Source organism: Ixodes scapularis, unplaced genomic scaffold (genome assembly GCF_016920785.2).
Source record: "Ixodes scapularis isolate PalLabHiFi unplaced genomic scaffold, ASM1692078v2 PGA_scaffold0__279_contigs__length_252992795, whole genome shotgun sequence".
Classification (NCBI taxonomy): domain Eukaryota; kingdom Metazoa; phylum Arthropoda; class Arachnida; order Ixodida; family Ixodidae; genus Ixodes; species Ixodes scapularis.
Genome location: NW_024609835.1, coordinates 49,890,601 through 49,911,477, shown reverse-complemented (window position 1 = coordinate 49,911,477; position 20,877 = coordinate 49,890,601). Strand labels below are relative to the sequence as shown.

The window sequence follows — 20,877 nt, the reverse complement described above, 5'->3', positions numbered from 1 at the left end:
AATAAAGGAAGAGGGGGGGGGGGATTAATTACGTGCTACACTCTGTCCCACTGTCAGTCCGATCAAGCGATTGTCGGATTTGTTTTTCTTTCAGTATTGAATGACTGTCACCAAAACTATCAATTGTTGGAAAGTGCTCAGTTGGAATGCTGACCTAAGCAGCAATGTTTGATGCCGTCCAGTGCCCTTTCAAAATAAAATACGAAAATACGCCCAAGTTCTGTCCGCGCTAGTAGTGTCGCGGAGTGTGCCTAGGACGTTTATATGTTCGTTTTTCGTATTTTTAATCACAACTACAATAGTACAAAATGCCAAAAAAACTATCCTTTTATTTTAATTCACAAATATAAATTACACATCGCCGACCGCTCATTTCCTGCCCAAATGTAGCGCTAGAGGCCCGAACCAGATGCCGGTTTTAGAAGTAACCGTTATATTATTCAAAACTTATGAGGGATTTTCTGAAATCTTCAATGGGAAAATGGCAGCCGACAGAGCTCTCGAACACATAAAGCTCTATGGCGCCGGTTACCGAAAACTGGTGAAAATGGGCCCCCTTTCCCATTGAAATTTTAGAAAATTATTCATAACTTTTAATGAAAATAACGGTTAGTTTTGAAACTTTGGTGTCATATTCATACTTGTAGAGCTACGTTCGGGCGAAGAATGACCACTCGGCATCGCATAATTTACTTTTGCAGTAACTTTTTTTTTTGGGGGGGGGGGGGGGGGGGGGGATTGTGCACACCCGGCAATTTCCGCCATTGATTGCACATAAATTCTGCATTGTACGTGCTTGCTGCATGCAAAATCGTCCAATGAACGGGATTCCGTTTAATTGCAGAATGATGTTAAGGATTTAGCGTCGAACGTAGTTGTGTTGCAAGTTCCATCGGACGTTACAGATCGCTAAACGCCGAAGCGAGATAGATGGCTAACACGAACAGCGATGGAAATTACCGCGTGACCCAAATTCATACCTTTTCACGCATACACGGGACCAAAGAGTCGCTCGTTCGTTCATAGACCCCGCTATCTGAACGTGTCACCGTTAGTCCGGACTGCCTTAGAAGCGTTTGTCATGAACACTTACCCTAAAAACCTTCCTGCGGCTGCAAAAAAAAACAACAACTTGGAAGTGAACTAGAAAGAGGAGCTTGCGCGGCACCCACCTGTCGTGCACCCTTTTCTATTCGGGGAAGAGGATGCTCTGCAATCCTCATTTCCCACGAAGGCGTGTCTTCAACTTCTCATTTTATTGGCGTATAATCGTACAAAAAAGTAAAAAAAAATCCGAAGAATTATTTCCGCGCTTTTTTACTGCCATGTGTTCGTCCATAACTTGGAGGCGCCAAGCTGGTGGAAACTGCCAAGATGGCTAAGATGCGAACGCCAGCTCCGCAGCTAGCACCAGTTCGTGCACACGCTATGTTTATGTTTTACCGTTAAAATGAACAACATGGTGTTTAGACGTCCAAAACAAAGTCATACATGAACTCGGTCTGAAACTTTACAAACAAGCTGCCATACAAATTAAGGGTCGCGTAAACTCAATTGCTGTGTCTAAGAATATTAATGAAAAGCAGTACGAGGACAATAATTGATTGATGTTTTGAACTAATACATGACTCCCCCATGTCGTCACTAGGCAGTGTGGGGTTGATTCTACACGGCGGGACCAAGGGACATCACGGCCTTCTGCGATTGGACGACGGTACGGAGCTGGCCAATCGTAGAAGGCGGCAATGTCCCCCCCCCCCCCGTCCCGCTTGGTCCCACCGTGTAGATTAGGGTCCCTGATGGCTATTTTGACAGAATACTTGGAGAAAAGCTCACCGGAGATAAGCTCACCGGAGAAAGGCTCATCGCAAAACCAGCGGATGCGGAGAAAAGCTCACTATTTTTTTTTCTTCTTTTCATATGGAGGCTGTTGGATCATGAGTAACATATGTCATTTATTATTATTAAAATTCGTCAACCTTGTAAAACAACATGTCCTTTTTTAATTATTTGTTAAGCTTATTGGGTATATTGCTCCCAAATTTATAATTGTGGGCCAGTGTTTTCTGGGGTTTACTTTCTAGGCAACGAAAGCCTGACAACTTTATGAACTTGAACAGGAAAAAAGTCGAAAACTTAATAATGTGCACGCGCAACAATGCGGTGCCTAAAATTCTCTTTGAAGCTTCTGTTAACCTTTGAAAACAGGATAAAATAGTCAGTAGGATATCGAGGTTTTTTCTTCTACGGACATGCACATTTTCTTGCCGTTTGTGCTGGTGTTTCCACACGTTGCATTTGTGTGATAGTGTCCTTCTACGGCGAGCCACCCAGGACCTTCAGAGCTGCACACTGTTGCCGTGTTACTCGTGACCTATATAAGAACTATTATTCCGTAATGTAGCGAATTAGGTGAGTTGGTAAACGTTATATATGATGAAAACCGCTCAAACGACGACGACGGAGTAAAGACAACAAACACGACAGGACGGAGCTACACTCGCAACTAAAGTTTTGTTAGTGAAATTAACAGAAAGAAAACAGCGTAGCCGCCACTGATTACGTCAACAAACATACTTATCTATCAAACACTACACAACCTTTGGAGCTGAAGCGGTTCACACACCGCTATACATATTAGCTTGCAAACAAACCTCTTTATTTTTAGTTAGCTAACGACGGCGCACAGTCAGCTGTCAATAAATTGTTGTTCTTTTTACCGGTGTCAAATGTTTTCATTTTATACTTGCGGCTTCAGTAATATACAGTATTGGTGATTACTAATTTCTAAGGAATTAATAATTATGCCCAATGAACTTCAAGAATATTACAAAAAATGACATTTTTAATGAAGTGACGAATTCGAATTGTGCTGAATTGCCCCTTGTGACGCAGAATCTGCTAAGCTAAGGAAAAATTTAGAAAACAATCGGTGAGCTTTTTTTCGCAACCGCTAAAAGGCCGGTGAGCTTTTCTCCGCATGTGTCGGTTTTGCGGTGAGCTTTTCTCGAGTGATTTTTACTCCGTTGAACTTTTCTCCGGTGAGCTTTTCTTTGCCGCCCATTTCTACAATTGCTTGCCCCGAAGCACCAGCTAGATGTCAGATAACTGCGGCGAGGGAAACACTCCTTGGAGGTTCGAGACAACCAGCACAGCAGACCAGATGACATTAGTGCAACCTACCTTTAGACTCGGCCTCCATTTATAATGAGCATAGCGATAGCCATTATTACACTTCAACACATCACGAAAAAAAAACGGCGCTTCAGCAGTGTTTACAGGGAGCTCTCTACCAGTCAATATCAGTGTGGAAAATAGTTTATTTGGCAAACGAAAGATGCCATATTACATATGTTTGACTGTATACATTGCAAGTTCGATACTATACGCACCGCAGCACAAAACCGGCTGGCTGTCCATCGACCTCCACATTCCACACCTAAAAAACTCGCTAGTTATATAAAAAAAAAAAAAAAAAAAAAAGTTCCACGTGAATCGAAATGAATATTTTGCGTCCCTAACAGCATCAGGGGTCTAGCTGATACTCTCGACCACAAGTTTAACCATTTCGAGTTTATGCATTGCGAAATATTTTGCAATAACATACGCTCTAAAGCTTACCCTTTTAATTTCATTGACAGTATAATATATCACTTACATTTATTACTCGAGAACGAACAGAAAACATGTGCTTTAAACAGCCTAATTATTTCCAGCCGACACATGTCATTGGGTGAGGATTGATAATACAGTAAACTCCATGGCAGTCCTTTCATTATTTGCTTCTCTTTACTGGACTGTGAAAAGCGAAATCCACAAAACAAAATATTATTTCTGAATAACATTCTATTTTAACCTTTAAAATGTGCTTATATAGTCCGCGAAAATGATTTCTGTCTTCACAGTACATTGCACGGTTTCGATGTCAAGTGGTTAAAACGACTTAACATGTCCTGAAGATGCAAAAAGTATATCAGCAAATATAAAAGTAAATGTCAGGAAATACGGAAATTAGCGTTGGGCTCTCTTGTTGCAAGAGAACCACGGGTTATCACAAGCCACATAATTTGCTAGAAAGCTTCACAAAATTTAATAAAATCTCTGATCATACTTTTATAAACACTTGGCTATATAGCTAGCTTTCAGCTCTTTTTCAAAGTATTCTTAATCTTTGCCATGACTGAACATAGCTATAAAGTTGTTTACAAATCATTTAAAACTGTTCGTAAGAAAATCCTGCATGAACCATGCCTGCATCAAATTTCCATTTTGCAGACTTGAAAGTTTGTTACGCAGGACACTAAGCACATGAATTTCATGAAGAACAAAATTTGCTGCTGGCCACAACAATTGTAACGTCACCCACAACATTCGGGAGAGCATACAAACATTCACAATAAGATGACACCTTCAAATCTGAACATAAGCGAAGCAGACAAGTATGAGTGCAGCAAAGCTTCGCTCGGATAGACACTTGCAGTGCCTAACGGAAGAAAAATGGTGTAACTATTTCAAAATAATGAAGCAGTGGTTCAGAGCCAAGCCACACAGCTTAATATATTAAATATATTAGGTAAATATATTTCACTCGGGCCTAAAGATAAAATGTAGAACTTTAGCTAATAAGGCCAACACTAATAGCTTAACTAGCCAGTCAAACATTGTTACCGGAACAAGTTGCATTTCTACAGTGAGCCGCAGTAAGTAAACACAAGCAAATAGTTCATAGGCGTCCACACCCAATTATAACAATGATCAAAGAAAAGCCTAATGGAAACCGTTTCCACAGGGTGCAGAAAAGAAACAATGAGCTTCTGTGTGCACTCCAGTTCTTAATTTTACTGTCATTAGTACAACCTTAAAACACAAAAATTTTACGTCATCGAACTGAACACTAGTACTGCAAGTGCCACTTCGAAGTCCAGACGGCGGACTCGGCGGCATATGGAATAAAATGGTTGCCGTTTCTGTCTGTTTCTATGTACCTTTATCTTACCATCTAAAGGCACCTTTGTAAGAACTGCTAGCTTCATTCCTAAAATTCAGTAATAACTGAAGGAATGCAACAAAAATTTTTTATATGTATTTTTCTTTTCTTTGGTAACATTCAGATTTTTTATTTCTGCGGTAAGTTTAATGTACATTCCCTCGAAAACCAAAAGGAAACATGACCACACTTTAAATTGATAAAATATGTAGATCTGATGCATTTTCAGTATTGAAAAGGTGGAAGACGAATCAATGCCCACAGTTAAGATAGGGCCCTTTACCACTACAGCCGAGCAGTTTTGCTGAAATATACTAATTACAGTTTTAAGAGTAAACAATTTCAGAAACCTGAAGAAAAAGGTTATCTGGTGAGGGGGTTTTCTCGATCAGGGGCTCTAAACTCGTCAAACACAAAGTTGGGGCCGAAGTTCACGGAGCGCGCCGATTGGACTACCACGACGATGACTCGGCGCTTTTGTCGCCGACGTCTAATAGGCGCTCTCCGCGAACTTTCAGCTTCAACTTTGTGTTCGACGAGTTTAGGGCCCCAGGAATATTTATATGTCTGGATGGTACACAAAGCACAGAGCCTAGTACATCAGAGTAAGATTATTGTTATCCAAATGCCAAATGCTGCAACATCTTCCTATTGACTCAATAGATTCTGGTAGCTCACAATGCCTTGTCGCCTAACATTAATACTTATTTAAAAAGGCTTCTTTTTTTTACATTTTCTCCATTTTATTTGGGCTTCTGTCTGCTGATAAAACCCTCTTGCAAACTGGTGGGTGTTTTACTTTTCCATTATGTCTAAAGGTAGCTTCCTCCTATTTCAAGATTGCTTGAAGGCAAAAAATAATATATATATTTTGCCACAGAAACAAACAAATAGCTTAGCTGGGTTCCATGTGCAACCATATCGCATCAAATTGGAACTCAACGTCCTTTACCATGAAGTCAATAATTTTGTTTTCCAGCTTCCAGAAACATAAAGCTTAGCAGGTTTCTGATTATTGCAATTTTTATATAGACTCGCACCTATTGGAGCACTTCAATGAAACACCAAAGCAAACCGGTCACCACTTTCATTGCTACATAGATCCCTGTTCCCCAGGACTGAACTTTGGCCAACTTTATGCAGTAGTCAAGCAAAGTGAACTCTTTAGCCTGTCCCGTGAACGGAACAGTGAGCCATGACTACAGAATTTCTGCTTCGAGCGCATTTCGGACAAAAAATAACTGTCAAGCTCCTATTCAGAACATGACCTGTAAACTGTTCCACATATAAAAATCGAAAACTGTTTATGTGTTCCGGTCCCAGCGAAGACAAAAAAAGGCTGCAGAATCTTCACCTCAAAGGAGCATTAAAAATGGCAAGACAGCCATTTTTAAAGGTAGCACTTCCAAAAAAAAAAAATTATTGGTATATGTTAAAATATGTATATTTAAAAACAGAAGTGGTGTGAAGAAAGCGTCATAATGATATAAGCCAGGCTGAAAGGAAGCAAAAACCAGACATCTGTTCTTCCCTCACAAAAGAAAACTTGTGCCTACTTGTCCACAAATTGTCCCCAAATCCTTCAAATTAATAGTTCACCAGGTAGGGAGAGACCATAAAAATTAACAAAATAGAGCATGTCTATTTTTGAAATAAAAGGCATCAACAGGACAACATAACTAATTTTTGGCTTGTTTGTTTCTTTAGCAAGCTGGTTCATTCAAAAATCCTGTTACAAATTTATCATCACAGGTATGCCTCTCTTTAAATTCTTCACTGAAGACTGAGAGAAATAACAAGACTTCAAACACACACTAATCAAAAGACAAAATCAGGTAGAAAGACAGACAACCTAGATTTCTGCTTTCATGCAGTTATGTATAACACTGTGCTAAAATTTTTCCTTACGACCCTTACAAAATTATTCAAACAGTAAAACACTTATCCAGAGCACAAAAAAAGGTATGCTGCTGCTCACTGCTTGCAGGTCAGCCTTTAGAACGACTATTTCAGCTGTATTCTGTTCAGTCTGTCAGTTAACCTTGAGCACAAGATGGTAAGTACATGCTTGTGGCTCTGGCAGGCCCTTTTGCTTGCATATTCAAGGAGCATAACAAATTGAGTACCTGGAGTTCTGGCTTTGTGTTAGAAGCTTTCCTATAACTCAAAGTACTATGCCTACCAGTAGTGAGTAAGAAGGGCTTATCTTTGGCAGTCAAAGGGCAAAGTGCTTCGACTCTTAAAAATTGTGGTCTTTTGCAAAAGTACAATCCAAGGAAGCTCATTCAGTATTCCATACCTTCAATAACCACCTGATGTGGATTACCAATATATACACCCACTCTGAATATATGTAGTATTAGGGTATCTCATGCATATTCCATACATCAAAAATCATTTGTAGCAGGTTTAATAAATTAATGACAACACATAACAAACCACTGAACAAAGTGTTTAAACAAGCACATAAAATATGCAAGACAGATAAAATATTTATCACTGCCCACAGTCATTAACACTATTAAATTGACATCTAGAAAATTTTGATGTATGAATCACTTCCCTGCAACCATTTATGGCTTCTCATTACAACTCCCTGTTTGGTTAAAGTTATACATCTGCACATTTATCCCAACAATAAACACTGATTTGCTTTGTACAGTACTAACAAAAACATATCATGAGTGTGTCCAAACAAACTGCATGAATATGTACATCCAGGGAAGTGCAGTACATCATGCAGTCCATATCTTCAAAACACATATATATAATGTATTAGACATTGTTACAATGTTTAACTTTAAAAACAATTGGCAATAGAGTAACACAAGGGAACCACGAAACCAGGATACACCATGGGCACAAAAGGTAGCACAAAGAGAGTGACATTCAGAGTCCCCATAATTCACAAGGATCACATCCTGCAACTGTCGGCCAAGGGGATCAGACGTCGTATGATGTAGCATCCGTGCTCTTCGGAGCCGAGTCGCAGGGGAAGGGCCAAAGAAATGGAGATCCTAAAAAGAAAGGCATATCCAAAGGTAGGGTTTGACATGGGTAAAAGCAGTACTACACAGAATAAATGTTATGGTGAACTGAAAGTGAAAATGCATGTCCATCTTCAAGGAAGAGAAACAAACTTGATTTCAACTTTACACTACACTATTCACTTATTTATTGTTCCTAACAGCCATGGGCCTACAATGTGGAACTATTAATCAAACCAAATAAATTGCAAAATATATGCTTGAGGCCAAAGTCCAAAATGGCTGAGCCAACTCATACTATATGTCTAATGTCATATTTCCCAATACATGGCACAAGTTGTGCGCCTCGCAATTGTTCCAACAAAGGAAAATATGCCATTTTTAAGGGAAAGGAGAACTTTCCTATTTTAGCCATGGGTAAGCGAGCCCAATCCAAGGACTCATTAAAACTCGTCCCTCTTGTGAGCACTGCAGATCATTTTCCCCACAAGTGGTAGTATATAGGGTCTCCTTCCCTGTCACACTGACAACTTCAGAGAGAAAGAAGAAAGTGTCACGTAATCGATGCACGATGACCCAAAGACATCACTCTCAAGGCACCGGCAGATCACACAATCGAGCCCAGACCCTGTAAAAGTCAGTGCACTCTGGTCTCTTCTTCCTTATAATTTTTTTTTTTTAGACATTTGTACTGTATGTGCAGTGCTGACTACTCCATGCACTCTGGTTTCATGTCCTTATTTTCAGTCCTGGTTCTTGAACCTGCCACTCTTTTTATGTGGCAGTAAAATGGTGGCTGCTTTCTATGTTCATTGGTCCTCAAGACTACAACTAGCAACAAAAATAAAGTAGGGGCGGCAATGCTGCTGTAAAGCTGGGAGAAGGTACTGGTTCACCTTGTCTTCCTATTTCTCGCTACTCGGGTAGTGGACTTGCCGCTGTTGGACTAGAAGCTGCTGGGACCACCAAGAGTGGAAACGGCAGAAATGCAAGGGGTGAGGCGACTTGGAAACATAGAACCACTCGACGACTTGTCTAGCGACTGGGTTTTTTGCGGGAGAGGTTTGACTTTGTTTCTTTCTTTCAACAAAGTCTCAGAGGACGACAAAGCTCAAGCCCTCTTGTTTGATAGGGCAAAAAAGTTGCACGGCTTGCTCAAATCTCTGGTTGTACCAATCTGCCTTTGCGCAAGACATTCAAAGAGCTGAGGAGGATATACTTGGCATCCACTTGGCACCCAAAGCATCGATAATTGGTGAGCGAGCCATCTTTTATCAATGTTTCAGAACTTGAAATTGAATCCGTTGCCGACTTCGCCGCAGAATTGCGTAAGCTCTTGCGGTCGTGTGACCTCAAAGGATTTTTGGAAGAAACTTTGCAAGATAGGTTTGTTTGCAGATTACAAAGAGTGGCCATACAATGAGTGTTGTTTGCTGAAGACAAGAAACTTACATTCGAAAAGCCTGTCAAAAAAGCTTTCGCAACGAGGGCCACAATAAAAAGCGTGACAGAAGGGCAGGCTACAGAAGAACAAATACCAGAAGTGCACAAATATAATGAGACACAGAAACTGCTGCAAAAGCATGTTTCAACGGCACTGACAGAAGGCCGCCTTTAAAGATTAACTTTCGATGTTGCTCGCTGAGGCACATGGGTAAAGCTTACATATGCAGGTCAGCACATTGCTTTTAGTGTGAAAAGAAGGAGCATGTTCAGTAGAGTTCTTACTGAAGAAACGGGTGTGTCCCTGAACAGCGTCGGTTGTAGGCTACAGAAACCGATTAATGTCCACGACACTATCAACAAAACGCTGGTGGAAATGTAACTTGACATAAGAGCAGTGGTGTCTGTAATATCCGCAAAGCAACAACAACAGTTTTTTCGTTCGCTCCAGCTCCAAGCGACAAACTTGCGCCTGCAGACATACACGGGTGCTTTCATCCAACCAACAAAAGTAATTAACCTTAACGTCTAGCACAACGTGTGAATCGACAACCTCTTCTGGGCCAACATGGCTTCACCATCTGCATTTGAACTGGAACGCTACCTTCACATGGAACAACCTATCCTTGATGCCCAAAACAACTTACAAGGAAGCTCATGCCAAGCTAAGTCAACTTTTGTGCAAGTGCAGTCAGCTTTTTAAAAAGAAAGCTCAAAAGTATAAAAAAACTGTTTTTGAAAAAGAAAAGATGCTTATCTAGTCTCTAAAGGCACAAAATATACATTTTGTGCTTGTTTTCGCTGTAGAAAAGAGATGAAAAAGAATGGGGTCTACGAGCATCGTTGCATCCATCACGAAGAGCCAAATTTGCAAGACTAGTTGTTCTGGTTGTAAAGAAGGATGGGAGCATTCACTTTCTCTGGTGATTACGAGACAACAGTGAACCCAATGCTTGATGCTAATACCCCTTGATCATTGACAGACACCCATCAGAGCTTGGAAATGGCAGGGACACAAGCTCTGCGGGAAACGTTTTTTGCAGCTACAGGCGGCGCGGGAAGCCCAAAAGAGGTGCACATTGCTCCGCCTTGGCAGCACAACGGCGGCGCCAGTGACGGTACCATCAGTACTGCGGCATGTGAGGATGTGGTAACAGCTCCTATACTTCCGATGCAACCATTCTGTCAGTGTCTTCATGCAGCCGTGTTCACTCATTCATTCATTTATTTACCCTTAAAGGTCCCCTTTCGGGGACATTACATAAGGGGGGGATCAATCACATGTCAATCAACGAAAGAAACAATGAAACAGCAAAAAAAAAAACACAATGAAACAATAACAATTATTTCATAAACAAACACGCACTCAATAATAATCAACCAGAGAACCAAAAATTAGAAAGCAAACAGGCAGTCAGTATTTCCCTTGAAAATGCAAGACTAATGAGGAACGGAAAGCGTCAGGGCATATTATTAAGGCAATGCACTCAGGTAGAACATTTCATTCTGAAATCACTAGGGAAAAAATGAGTTATTAAATGCGTTAGTGGACCCAGAGATGCGCTGCACACCAGTTAGAGTTCGTTAATCTACGAGAAGATCGGGGAGGAGGTTGTAAAAGCATCGATCTAATGTCCGGATGATGGTGGAATATTTTGTGAAATAGACAGAGACGCGAGCATTTACGGCCGGTAGCTATACTTCGTTTCAGCTTCCGTCCGAGCGCAGCCAAAGGCTGAGGGACGGTTCGCAACTTCGAGAACGAGAAGAGCATTCCTACGCACCACAAAGTAGTCCGCAAAAGTACTTTTTTTTTAAATAACTGTTTTGTGCGTAAATATTGCACAACATTCGAGATGTGTACTGCAGAGAATGATTTGCAACGAAAGGAATTAAATATCTGAAGTTTATGTTTTTATTGGCATATGTAAATGCATGTGGTTTGGTGAAAACGCGTACATCCGCTGGCAACACGGCTGCAGCGCTCGGTTCTTCTGTGTCATTTCGTTCCCATAATGGCCGAATCATGTGCTTCGCTGCTTTCCTCACCGAGTCACTTCAGAACGTCCTTTCGCAAAGGCACGTTTGGGCGTCAGGCGCGAGCGGTCGTGATGAATGTCTACTTTCAAATTCGGCAGGAGACTCCGGCCGCGTCGTACCGCGAATGCGTTGTAAACAAGAAAAGCATCCGGGCCACTACAATTCACTGATACGCGGCGAAATCAGGGCATACGTTTACCTTGTGACCACATTGAACGCCGAGAAGATGGTGAAAAGGACTACGCCTCGAGCCCTCGTATATCCAGACATTACAAGGAAACATCAACGGCCGGGTCATCGGGCACCTGGCAATGTGTACTTACATCTCGAAACTATACCGAAATGCCAGACAGGTGGAAAGCTCGGACACAGACGGCAGCGGCAAGACTACGCACTGACATTCCCTGTGATTAAATTTCAGAACGTGAAAGGACTCTTTTTAAACCTGCAGCAGACGATACCGTTGATACACCCGTAGCAGACGAAATACTTGGCGAACGCGGGCGGCGCGGATGACCAGCGGCGCAGCGGAGAGGTACAAAAGTGCAGGCAAGATCGCGTGACCGATTGCCGGCGTGTGATTGGCTCCGGCCACACGTAGCTTTGGCTGTGCTCGGACGGAAGCTGAAACGAAGTATAACGAAGTTAGGTTTAATTGGGACTTTAGAGCCGTAACGCTAGCAGTATGATCGTATACAGAGAGTATGTAGCGAGCGGCACGATTTTGGATGGCTTCAAGTTGGGTGGTAAGGTAGATTTGGTGAGGGCTTCAGATAGCGGCGGCGTACTCAAGTTTTGGTCGGACGAATGTCTGGTAGGCTAAAAGACGAAGATTCGGAGGAGCAGAGTGTAGGCAGCGTCGGATGTATCCCAAAGTTTTTGATGCGGCGAGGAAAATGGATTTGATGTGAGCGGCCCAGGGATAAGTCGGAGGTAAGGAGTACCCCAAGGTACTTGTATGATGGGACGTCTTCGATAGGTTGGGTTCCAAGAGAATATACGCATGACGAAACAGAGCGCCTGCGAGTGAAACATACGAGTTTGCACTTTGAATAATTTAGGCTCATCTGCCAGTCGGAACACCAATTCATTATGGCAGACAAGTCATTCTGAAGGAGCACATGGTCATCCGTAGAAGCAATTGGTCGGTATAATACACAATCGTCCGCGAAAAGACGCACTTTGGAGGAAATGGATTGAGGGAGATCATTAATAAATATTAGAAAGAGGAGAGGGCCGAGGACCGACCCCTGGGGTACACCTGACGTAACGTTGCATAAACCAGATTCATGACTGTTCACAACTGAAAACTGTACTCGTGAAGAAAGAAAATTTTGAATCCATGAAACGACGCTAACGTTTATTTTGAGTGTAGAGAGCTTTGTTAGTAAGCGAAGATGCGGAACACGATCAAACGCTTTCGAAAAGTCTAGAAAAATTGCGTCGGTCTGATGATGAGATTCGAAGTTGGCATGAATTTCATGGGTAAACAGTTTGGCATGAATTTCATGGGTAAACAGTGACAATTGGGTCTCGCAAGAAAAACCCCTACGAAAGCCATGTTGGTGGTCGTGAAAGAAGTGGTTTTGATCAAGATTAGACACCACATGAGAAAAAATTATACGCTCTAGAAGTTTGGATGGGATAGAAGTTAACGATATAGTCTGTAGTTAGAGGGTAATGATCGATCACCGTCCTTGAAGACCGGTATGACTTTTCCTACCTTCCAGTCCGAAGGAAGACGACCCTCTGCCAATGACTGGGTATGTAAGAGCGTGAGGTACTCGCTTGATATGCCTTTTCTGTTTATGAGGATTTTTGAAGAAATGTTGTCAGGTCCGGGGGATGATGAAACTTTAAGGCGATCTATAAGACCGGCTACGCCGTCAGGGGAGATGATAATAGGTGCCATGGTGTTATAAGGAGCTGGTGGGACAGTAGGGATGTTCGAAGGGTCCTCGCAAGTAAAAACAGAAGCAAAGTACCCATTCATCACTGAGGGGCAGGAAGCTTCAGGGACAGGGCAGCCGTTGGGATCAATCAAACAAATAGACCGGGAGTGGTCGCTTGGAGAAATAAGGGTCCAGAATTTTTTGGGGTTGGTTTGCATGAGGGTGGGTAGGTCTCTATCGAAATATTTGTTTTTTGCCGCTTTAATCTGGAGGGTATACTCTTTAAGGCAATCATAGTAGGAATCCCATGATATTGGAGACTGGTTCTGTTTAGCTTTTCTGAAAAGACGCTTTTTCTTGTTCCCCAGAAACCTAATAACATTGTTGAACCAAGGATTACAGGCGTCACTGTGAATACGAATCAATGGCACAAAACGCTCAATAAGATCATACAATTTGTTCCGAAACAACAACCAGTTGGACTCGACCGTCCTTGTGGAGTGTTCGGCAAGAAATTGTGCGTAATATGGGATCAGTTCTCGATTTACTTCCGCGTAGTCGGCCCTATTGAAATCATGAATCATTATCAATCTCACAACGGAGTAAAGCTTTGATACTACGTCTCCAACAACCTACCCGTGTTCCGCGTCGCTTTGCTTGTGTTCTCACACAATTTGGCCCGCAGCACTGGCTTGAAGCTCGAATTCAAACATGTCCTCGCAGTGGAAGCGGCAACAATGGTAACTTACCACCACATTTGCTGTGTGTCTGTGTCGACGAAGAAAGGTTAACAACCGTCCCGGATTTTGTGGGACTGTCTCGACTTTTCATTAAGCGTCCCAAGTCCCACATCATCCCAGTCAGGACAGCAGTATGTCCGAAATTAGGTCCAGACCGCCCAGTTAAAAATTTTATATGTAATTCAATGCACTCCCAACAATATGCGTCTTGCTGCGAAGAATGAATCGCACGAAGCAATGCTGCGGTGGCTAACGTTGGCTGTGAGAGGCTTTAGCCACTTTAGCATGCAAGCCACAAGCCGGAAATCTGGGCGACACTGGTGCTGGGAAGCGCCTATCATCATCATCATTTGTACAAACCCCCTTGGTGTCTCCGTTCTTCTCCCTCGCGCTGCCTCCTCCTCCTCCCCCTTCCGACTTCTTTCTTTCAAGAGTTGGTAACCCTACTACGAAGTACTTCATTATTTGACGACGGTCCGGTAATTACTACAAGACGACAATCATCGTTGTCACGGCGATTGATGAAATCCACATGTAAAGTATTTTTCACTCCTCATGTTTACAGTTGTGCAAATGTTCAAAACTTTTGATTATTGAAGCGAATAGGGCTATTTGGCAACCTACAATATTTTCGAAGTATTTAGATGTTTGAAATGCTGCAAAACATACCTTAATTTAGACTTAAAAAAGAGAAATGAATGGGCAATACACATTATGGACGATTTTTCCGAGAAACGAAAGTGTTGGATTTTATTGCAACATGACTGCATTGAAATAAGAGTGATTGTGCAAGGGAGCTGGTGAACAATCATGGTACAGAACCCTTCAGACCTTGTCATGCCTGCCCTTCTTTCCTTTTTGTACCCTAGCCTCCAGGGTTCTCCACCATGACTGTATTGATGGCCACAATCTTTTCGCTTCGAACTGAAAAATCCGAATTCGCACATCCCTACGCATTTTATCAGAGTATTCTACTCTCGCTGGCGGATTGAGCAGACCTACCAAAAATGAGATGCCCACAGCTGTTTTCCAAAGTGCCTAAAGGGGATTTGGGTTTTCGACTTCCATCTCTAGTCAAAAGAAGTTAACGTTAACTGAGGTCCCTAACGTCTTGTGCAACATGATGCTAAGGTATGAAGTTGATATTGATCATTAATTACATTTTGTGCCTGGAAACTGGAACTTCATGCAACGCAGCTTTCAGTCAGGGGATTGTTTCTAATTGTTTTGGGCAATAAAAGCTATTTCTTTAGGGGTGTCAGAGCACCTTTAACATGAGGCTGGACATACCAGCTGTTGTCAATAAAAACCCGGAGCAAAATACAGATTGGCATCCGTCTACATGCTGCTATTACAGTTGAGTTTAGCACAGATGAACTAATAGGACAGTGTCTTACATGCCAAATAGAAAGATACAACTGTATTTACCACCTTAAAATCAGCTGTCTTATTCTTACCTCTAGCTCCATTGTAATGCCTGGGAATTTCTATTTGGATCACATGTCTTCCCGGATAAAATTGAATGTTTTGACCGGCGTTTTGTTTAAATATGCATCAAAGGCTCTACAGTATTACGCAGTATCAAGGGTATGAATTTTTGCTTGTGCACACTTACCTCGGCCACAAACTTCACTTAGAAGAGCCATCTTCGGTTTTCTTGCCCGAAATGGTCCTTTCTTCTGTACCTGTTCAACAGCTGTCTCATCTGAGAGTATAGCCTGAAACTGAACGAAAAAGTTTTGGGAGTCATCTTTTTCCCAAAGAATTCCCTTAAGAAATTGTCATTCTATAACGTCCATTGTCTCAGGGTCCAAGGTTTTGGCATGGCATGCTACAACAATATCCCCTAGCAAGCAGTCGCAACTGCGACATACCTCCGACGTTCGTATCTGTTAAGAATTAAGTCTCATGCCTCAGGGAGTGAACAAATGTAAACTAACTTGGTGTTTACTATGAAAGCTCGAGAATTAATGCCAATAAAATATGCTCTGTGCGGGAACTATAGGGGGCGCTTTGAAAAACGCACGCAGCGCCACTAGCGGAGGAGCTGGCGTTCGACAGTGAGGCGCATTCAGCAGCCTGAGGCGCCTTTTCGCATGCCAAGCGGTGGCGGTGAAAGCGCGCACGAACAAAACTTTTGCTTTTTGAGCCGATACGTTGTGGGTGACGTTGCATGAGGGCTGGGGCAGAAGGGCATTTAGCTGTTTTCCACTTCTTACATATTGAGTTTGAGTCATTATTAAGAGCAATTTCTCTAGTTGGGGCCAAAAAAGGAGTTGGAGCAATTTTCCGAAAAGCAAGACGGCCGCCACCATAATTGCTCCGAGTGGGAAATTTATTTCGCTCGTCGCTGTAAACGTAGGACTGCTGGAACGATGATATTTGGAGGCGAGTGAGATGTTCACTAAGTTTGTGCACGAAATGTGCCAAGTTTCATTAAGACAGCAGGTGTGAAAATTATGTTTCTAACGAACAAAGAAATAAAGCTGTACGGGATATCCAACATTGGACCCAAAATGTTGTATTATAGCAGGCTGTGCAAAGTGCAAATTTGGGTACACAGGTGCTGGGACTTGACAGTAACATGACACACCACTTATTATACCAAAAAGAGGTGGCATAGGGAAACCAGGTGGAAAATTGGTTTTGGCAGCGTAACTCAATGGGAACCGGTTTTGACCATGAAAGGGCTGTCAAGAGAATACCACTCGTCGTGGGAGGTGGAGACTTTACAGGTAGGAAGGGACTAGTGAACTGTACTTCCAATTGAAACAACTTTACGAAAGGTGGTTCCAAAGTCGAGAAAACAAACTTGTCGGCCAACACACGATTTGGCTGTCAAGGGCTTTTGCGGTCAGCTGTTGTGTAATAACCTGTTGTGCGAGGTGCTGATTTTCGGCGCACAGGTGCTTTGACATGACCGTAACTTGACACAATACTTATTATACCTAAAAGAGGTGGCATAGCGAAACCAGGTGGAAATTTAGTTTGGGCAGCGCAACTAAATGAGAACCGGTTTTGACCATGAAAGGGCTGTCAAGAGAATACCACTCGTCGTGGGAGGTGGAGACTTTACAGGTAGGAAGGGACTAGTGAACTGTACTTCCAATTGAAAAAACTTTACGAAAGGTGGTTCCAAAGTCGAGAAAACAAACTTGTCGGCCAACATATGGTTTGGCTTTCAAGGGCTTTTGCGGTCAGCTGTTGTGTAATAACCTGTTGTGCGAGGTGCTAATTTTCGGCGCACAGGTGCTTTGACATGACCGTAACTTGACACAATACTTATTATACCAAAAAGAGGTGGCATAGCGAAACCAGGTGGAAATTTAGTTTGGGCGGCGCAACTACCGTAATATCCCGAGTCATCGCCCATCCCCGAGCCATCGCCCACCCCTTTTTAGGGCCAATATCGATTTCCGAAAAAAACACCGAGTCATCGCCCACCCCTTCAAATACCGCGGCCAGCGCGGACTCTGCTATCCGCGAACACTCATCCTACCCGAATGACGCGGCCGCGGACCTTACAGTTGGAGGACGTCCGTGACAAAGTAAAACGAACGAGAAAAAGACACTTCTTTTTGTTTACGCATTTCCTCCGTGAGCGACCCCAAAGTGGTCGTGTATCCGTGCGAAAAGAAAACGATGGAGATAACAAAATAAGAGTTTGTTAACGTAACCGCGGAGTGTTAGGTCAAAGTCTGTCTCCGCCGAAGTAAGGTCACCGCGAACCTGCTCCTTCTTCCCGCCCGTCGCGACCGCGGTTGTGCAATATTTAAGGCAAAGCCAAAGCGTAAATAAAGCTTTGCTGGAACGTCCTACACAGACGTTTGCAGAGCGTCCCAACCGTGCATTGATAGCCCGCCGTGCACGGACGCACGTATGTACGCACCAAACAAGTTGCGCAAGAGCTTGCAATTGACAAGGCGCCCGACTTGGCCCGACGCAAAGTATTTGCCAATGCGACCGCCGGCTTTCCCGCTTTCCCAGCATTGCTCTTGGTCGCTTCTTTGGTCCGCTCGCTCGTTGCGCCTGGTCGGTTTTTCTATTTTCTTGCAGGCTTTTCTTTTTTTTTTTTTTTTTACTAACTAGGAGAACATAATGGTGACATTCTTTCACGGAACAAACGTTCGCGCTATATGCAGATCGGCGGTGTTTCTAGCGCGTACGCAAGCAACGGACTTCGCTATAGTAAAATATTCTTTCGTGAGCATTTTTTTCTATAAAACAATGAAACTAAATCGAGTTTTGAGTTTGATGTATCTCTTGTGCATCAGCGCTAGATACGCAGAGAAAAATAGGCGGTTTTTTTCGGCTTTTTTTTAAGTGTTTGTGCTCACCCACCGAGACATGGCCCACCCCACTTTTTTAACGAATTTCAGGCGGTAGGGGGGTGGGCGATGACTCGGGATATTACGGTAAATGGAAACTGGTTTTGACCCTGTCAAAGGCTGTCAAGATAATACCACTCATCGTGGGAGGTGCACACTTTACAGGTGGGAAGGGACCAGTGGACGGTACTTCCAGTTAGAACCACTTTGTGATAGGTGGCCTTAAAGCCGAGGAAAAAAAAATGTTGCCTACAGAACTCGGGGTGTCAGCATTTCCACATCCAAAAGGAGGCTGATCAAGAAAGAAAGCACACCACATAAGCTTCCATACTCAAACATCGATTCTCCAGTGATTCCGAGTTTCATTGTACTTTTCCTTAGATTCATATTTGTCACTTTTTTTTACCGTTCGAATCTTTCTTCACGAAGTACAGATTGCGAGCCATACTTGTCCGGAAATATTATTGACACGTACGATGGGGACGAAACTTCTTTGGAGGGCATTCCTCCAACGAAATTGGCACTGCATACCCGCGAGTGTGGGATGGCATTTCAGTTTGTCCTATCGGTGCTAACACATGTAGGCATAACTGGTAAGAAAACAAACTTAGAGCACAAAGCGGCAGTGTACAATATGTCAGCCATGCCAACACAGTGGCAGACATGATCGGGAGACCAAATTTCTCGCGTCGTACGGCACGGGTCCACCGTTGGCGCTGTCCCACAAAACATCGGCGGGGTGAAGAACTGTGAAACTTTGTCCCCACGAGATACGACGCATAACTATTGAAGCACTTAATGACGCAGCACAGGCAGCACTTCATGCTATGAACCCAGTGCAACAGCACCACTCCGACTTCAATGCGTACCAACGTAAGCAGCATGGTTTCGGTTCAGTTCTCTCTGGGGTTCTCACTGCCTACCTTTAATACCGGCTGCGCAACGGCGCGCCAGTCACGTCGCACGGAGTGTATAGACTTGGCAAATTTAAGAAGAGGACTAGTCTGTCATCTTGTGAACTACTGGTAGAACTGCAAGACTTGCAAAGCTACCTTTATACTAATGCCACACAGTCAAATTTAACGTCAGTTCTATCAATTGACATTAAGTGATCAGCAAATCAGCTCATGATACTCACTATGAGCATCGCCCGTGCACCGCGCTGTGCGAGGAGTGGCGTGCATTGGTTGTCCGATCAGATAAAGTCAGTCAAATTGAACCAATGTTAAATTTTACTGTGTGGTAGGGTATTAGACCCTTTACGCAACAGTGACAAGATATCCCGTCACTAATACTGGATGATGCCACTGCATCTAGCATTGATTGGAACCAAAAAAGGTGTAATCAGTACTGCTGAGGCACGAACCGAAAGTTGAAGCCATGACAAAGATGCAATTAAAGGGCAGAGATAAAAAATGTGTAATTTCTTCCTCAGGATATAGTTCTGGTTTCCAGGGCCCATTTCCTCGAAGCTGGTTAACTTTAACCCTAGCAGAAAGTTATCCGCATTTCGCTACGAGGGGGAATTGTAGGTCACATGACCGGCAGACCAGGGACAGCGGGGAAACATGGCAGTGCCCCTCCCAGAGAGTGTCGCTCACCTTGGAACGAATATGTCATAGTCGCTGCGCTATCGGGCATGTTTCTCAACAATGAACGGTGCAGGAGGCTCTTGCTTTGCCTTACCTCAGTTAAATTGCAAAGTATGAGCATTGATCACACTCAACTTCCTAGATCATCTTTCAATTCTAGCCATTCCTAAGCCTAAAGGGATGCAGTAATTGCCGACATGGCAACGTCTTTGGAATCCTAGTGGATTGTCTTAACTCGATTGGCCGGGCATTGATGGCACGCAGAAGCAGACCGCGTACCAAATTCCACTGGAGCGGAAGCATGCAATTTTAATTTCAAGAGGAAGGTTTTATGTAGAGTTCTTACAGGCTGGCAAACCATGCTGTCGTGTACTGCCCGCCTTTCAATGCTCACCTCATTTTCATCGTTTATAGCACATAACTTCATCGTCCTCTTTCGTAATGGAAAGGAAACTTCAACAAGGCTTGTTTTGACTTCGGACAAACAAATTGAATATTTTGCCCAACACTGGTCGATCTGGTTTTACCTTAACCATTATTTGTGCCATGAGTAAAAAAAAGTGCTTCTCAATCTCAAATCTAAGCCATGCTGCATCGCGTAAACCTGGCAGCGCGCATATTCGGGTCACCCCCTTTCAGAAAGTTTTCCATGAAAGCCACTTATATTTGCTACAGCCAGTAGGCAATACGAGTTACCACCCAATAATATACGAAGGTACTGTATGTACTTAGCAGAGAAGAGTGGTTAACTTTCTACCAAGGTTAAAGTTGACCAGTTTTGAGCAAATGGGCCCAGTAGGATGGAGAAGAAACGAGAGGAGTTGCTATTACTGTTGAAGCTCAATAATGCCTCTGTGCAAATGCCTGT

General features: G+C 43.0%; 1 protein-coding gene across 1 annotated transcript in view; it reads right to left on the bottom strand.

The window, feature by feature from the left end:
- Positions 1 to 3,302: 3,302 nt before the first annotated feature.
- Positions 3,303 to 20,877, bottom strand: part of LOC115326296 (palmitoyltransferase ZDHHC3) — a 61,725-nt gene continuing 44,150 nt past the window's right edge. Inside the window, exons 7-8 of the mRNA XM_029987107.4 lie at positions 15,705 to 15,813; positions 3,303 to 8,004 (exon numbers count right to left, since the gene is read on the bottom strand). Of these exons, the coding sequence (XP_029842967.1) occupies positions 7,931 to 8,004; positions 15,705 to 15,813 (183 nt within the window). The 3' untranslated portion in view covers positions 3,303 to 7,930. The remainder of the gene's footprint in view (positions 8,005 to 15,704; positions 15,814 to 20,877) is intronic.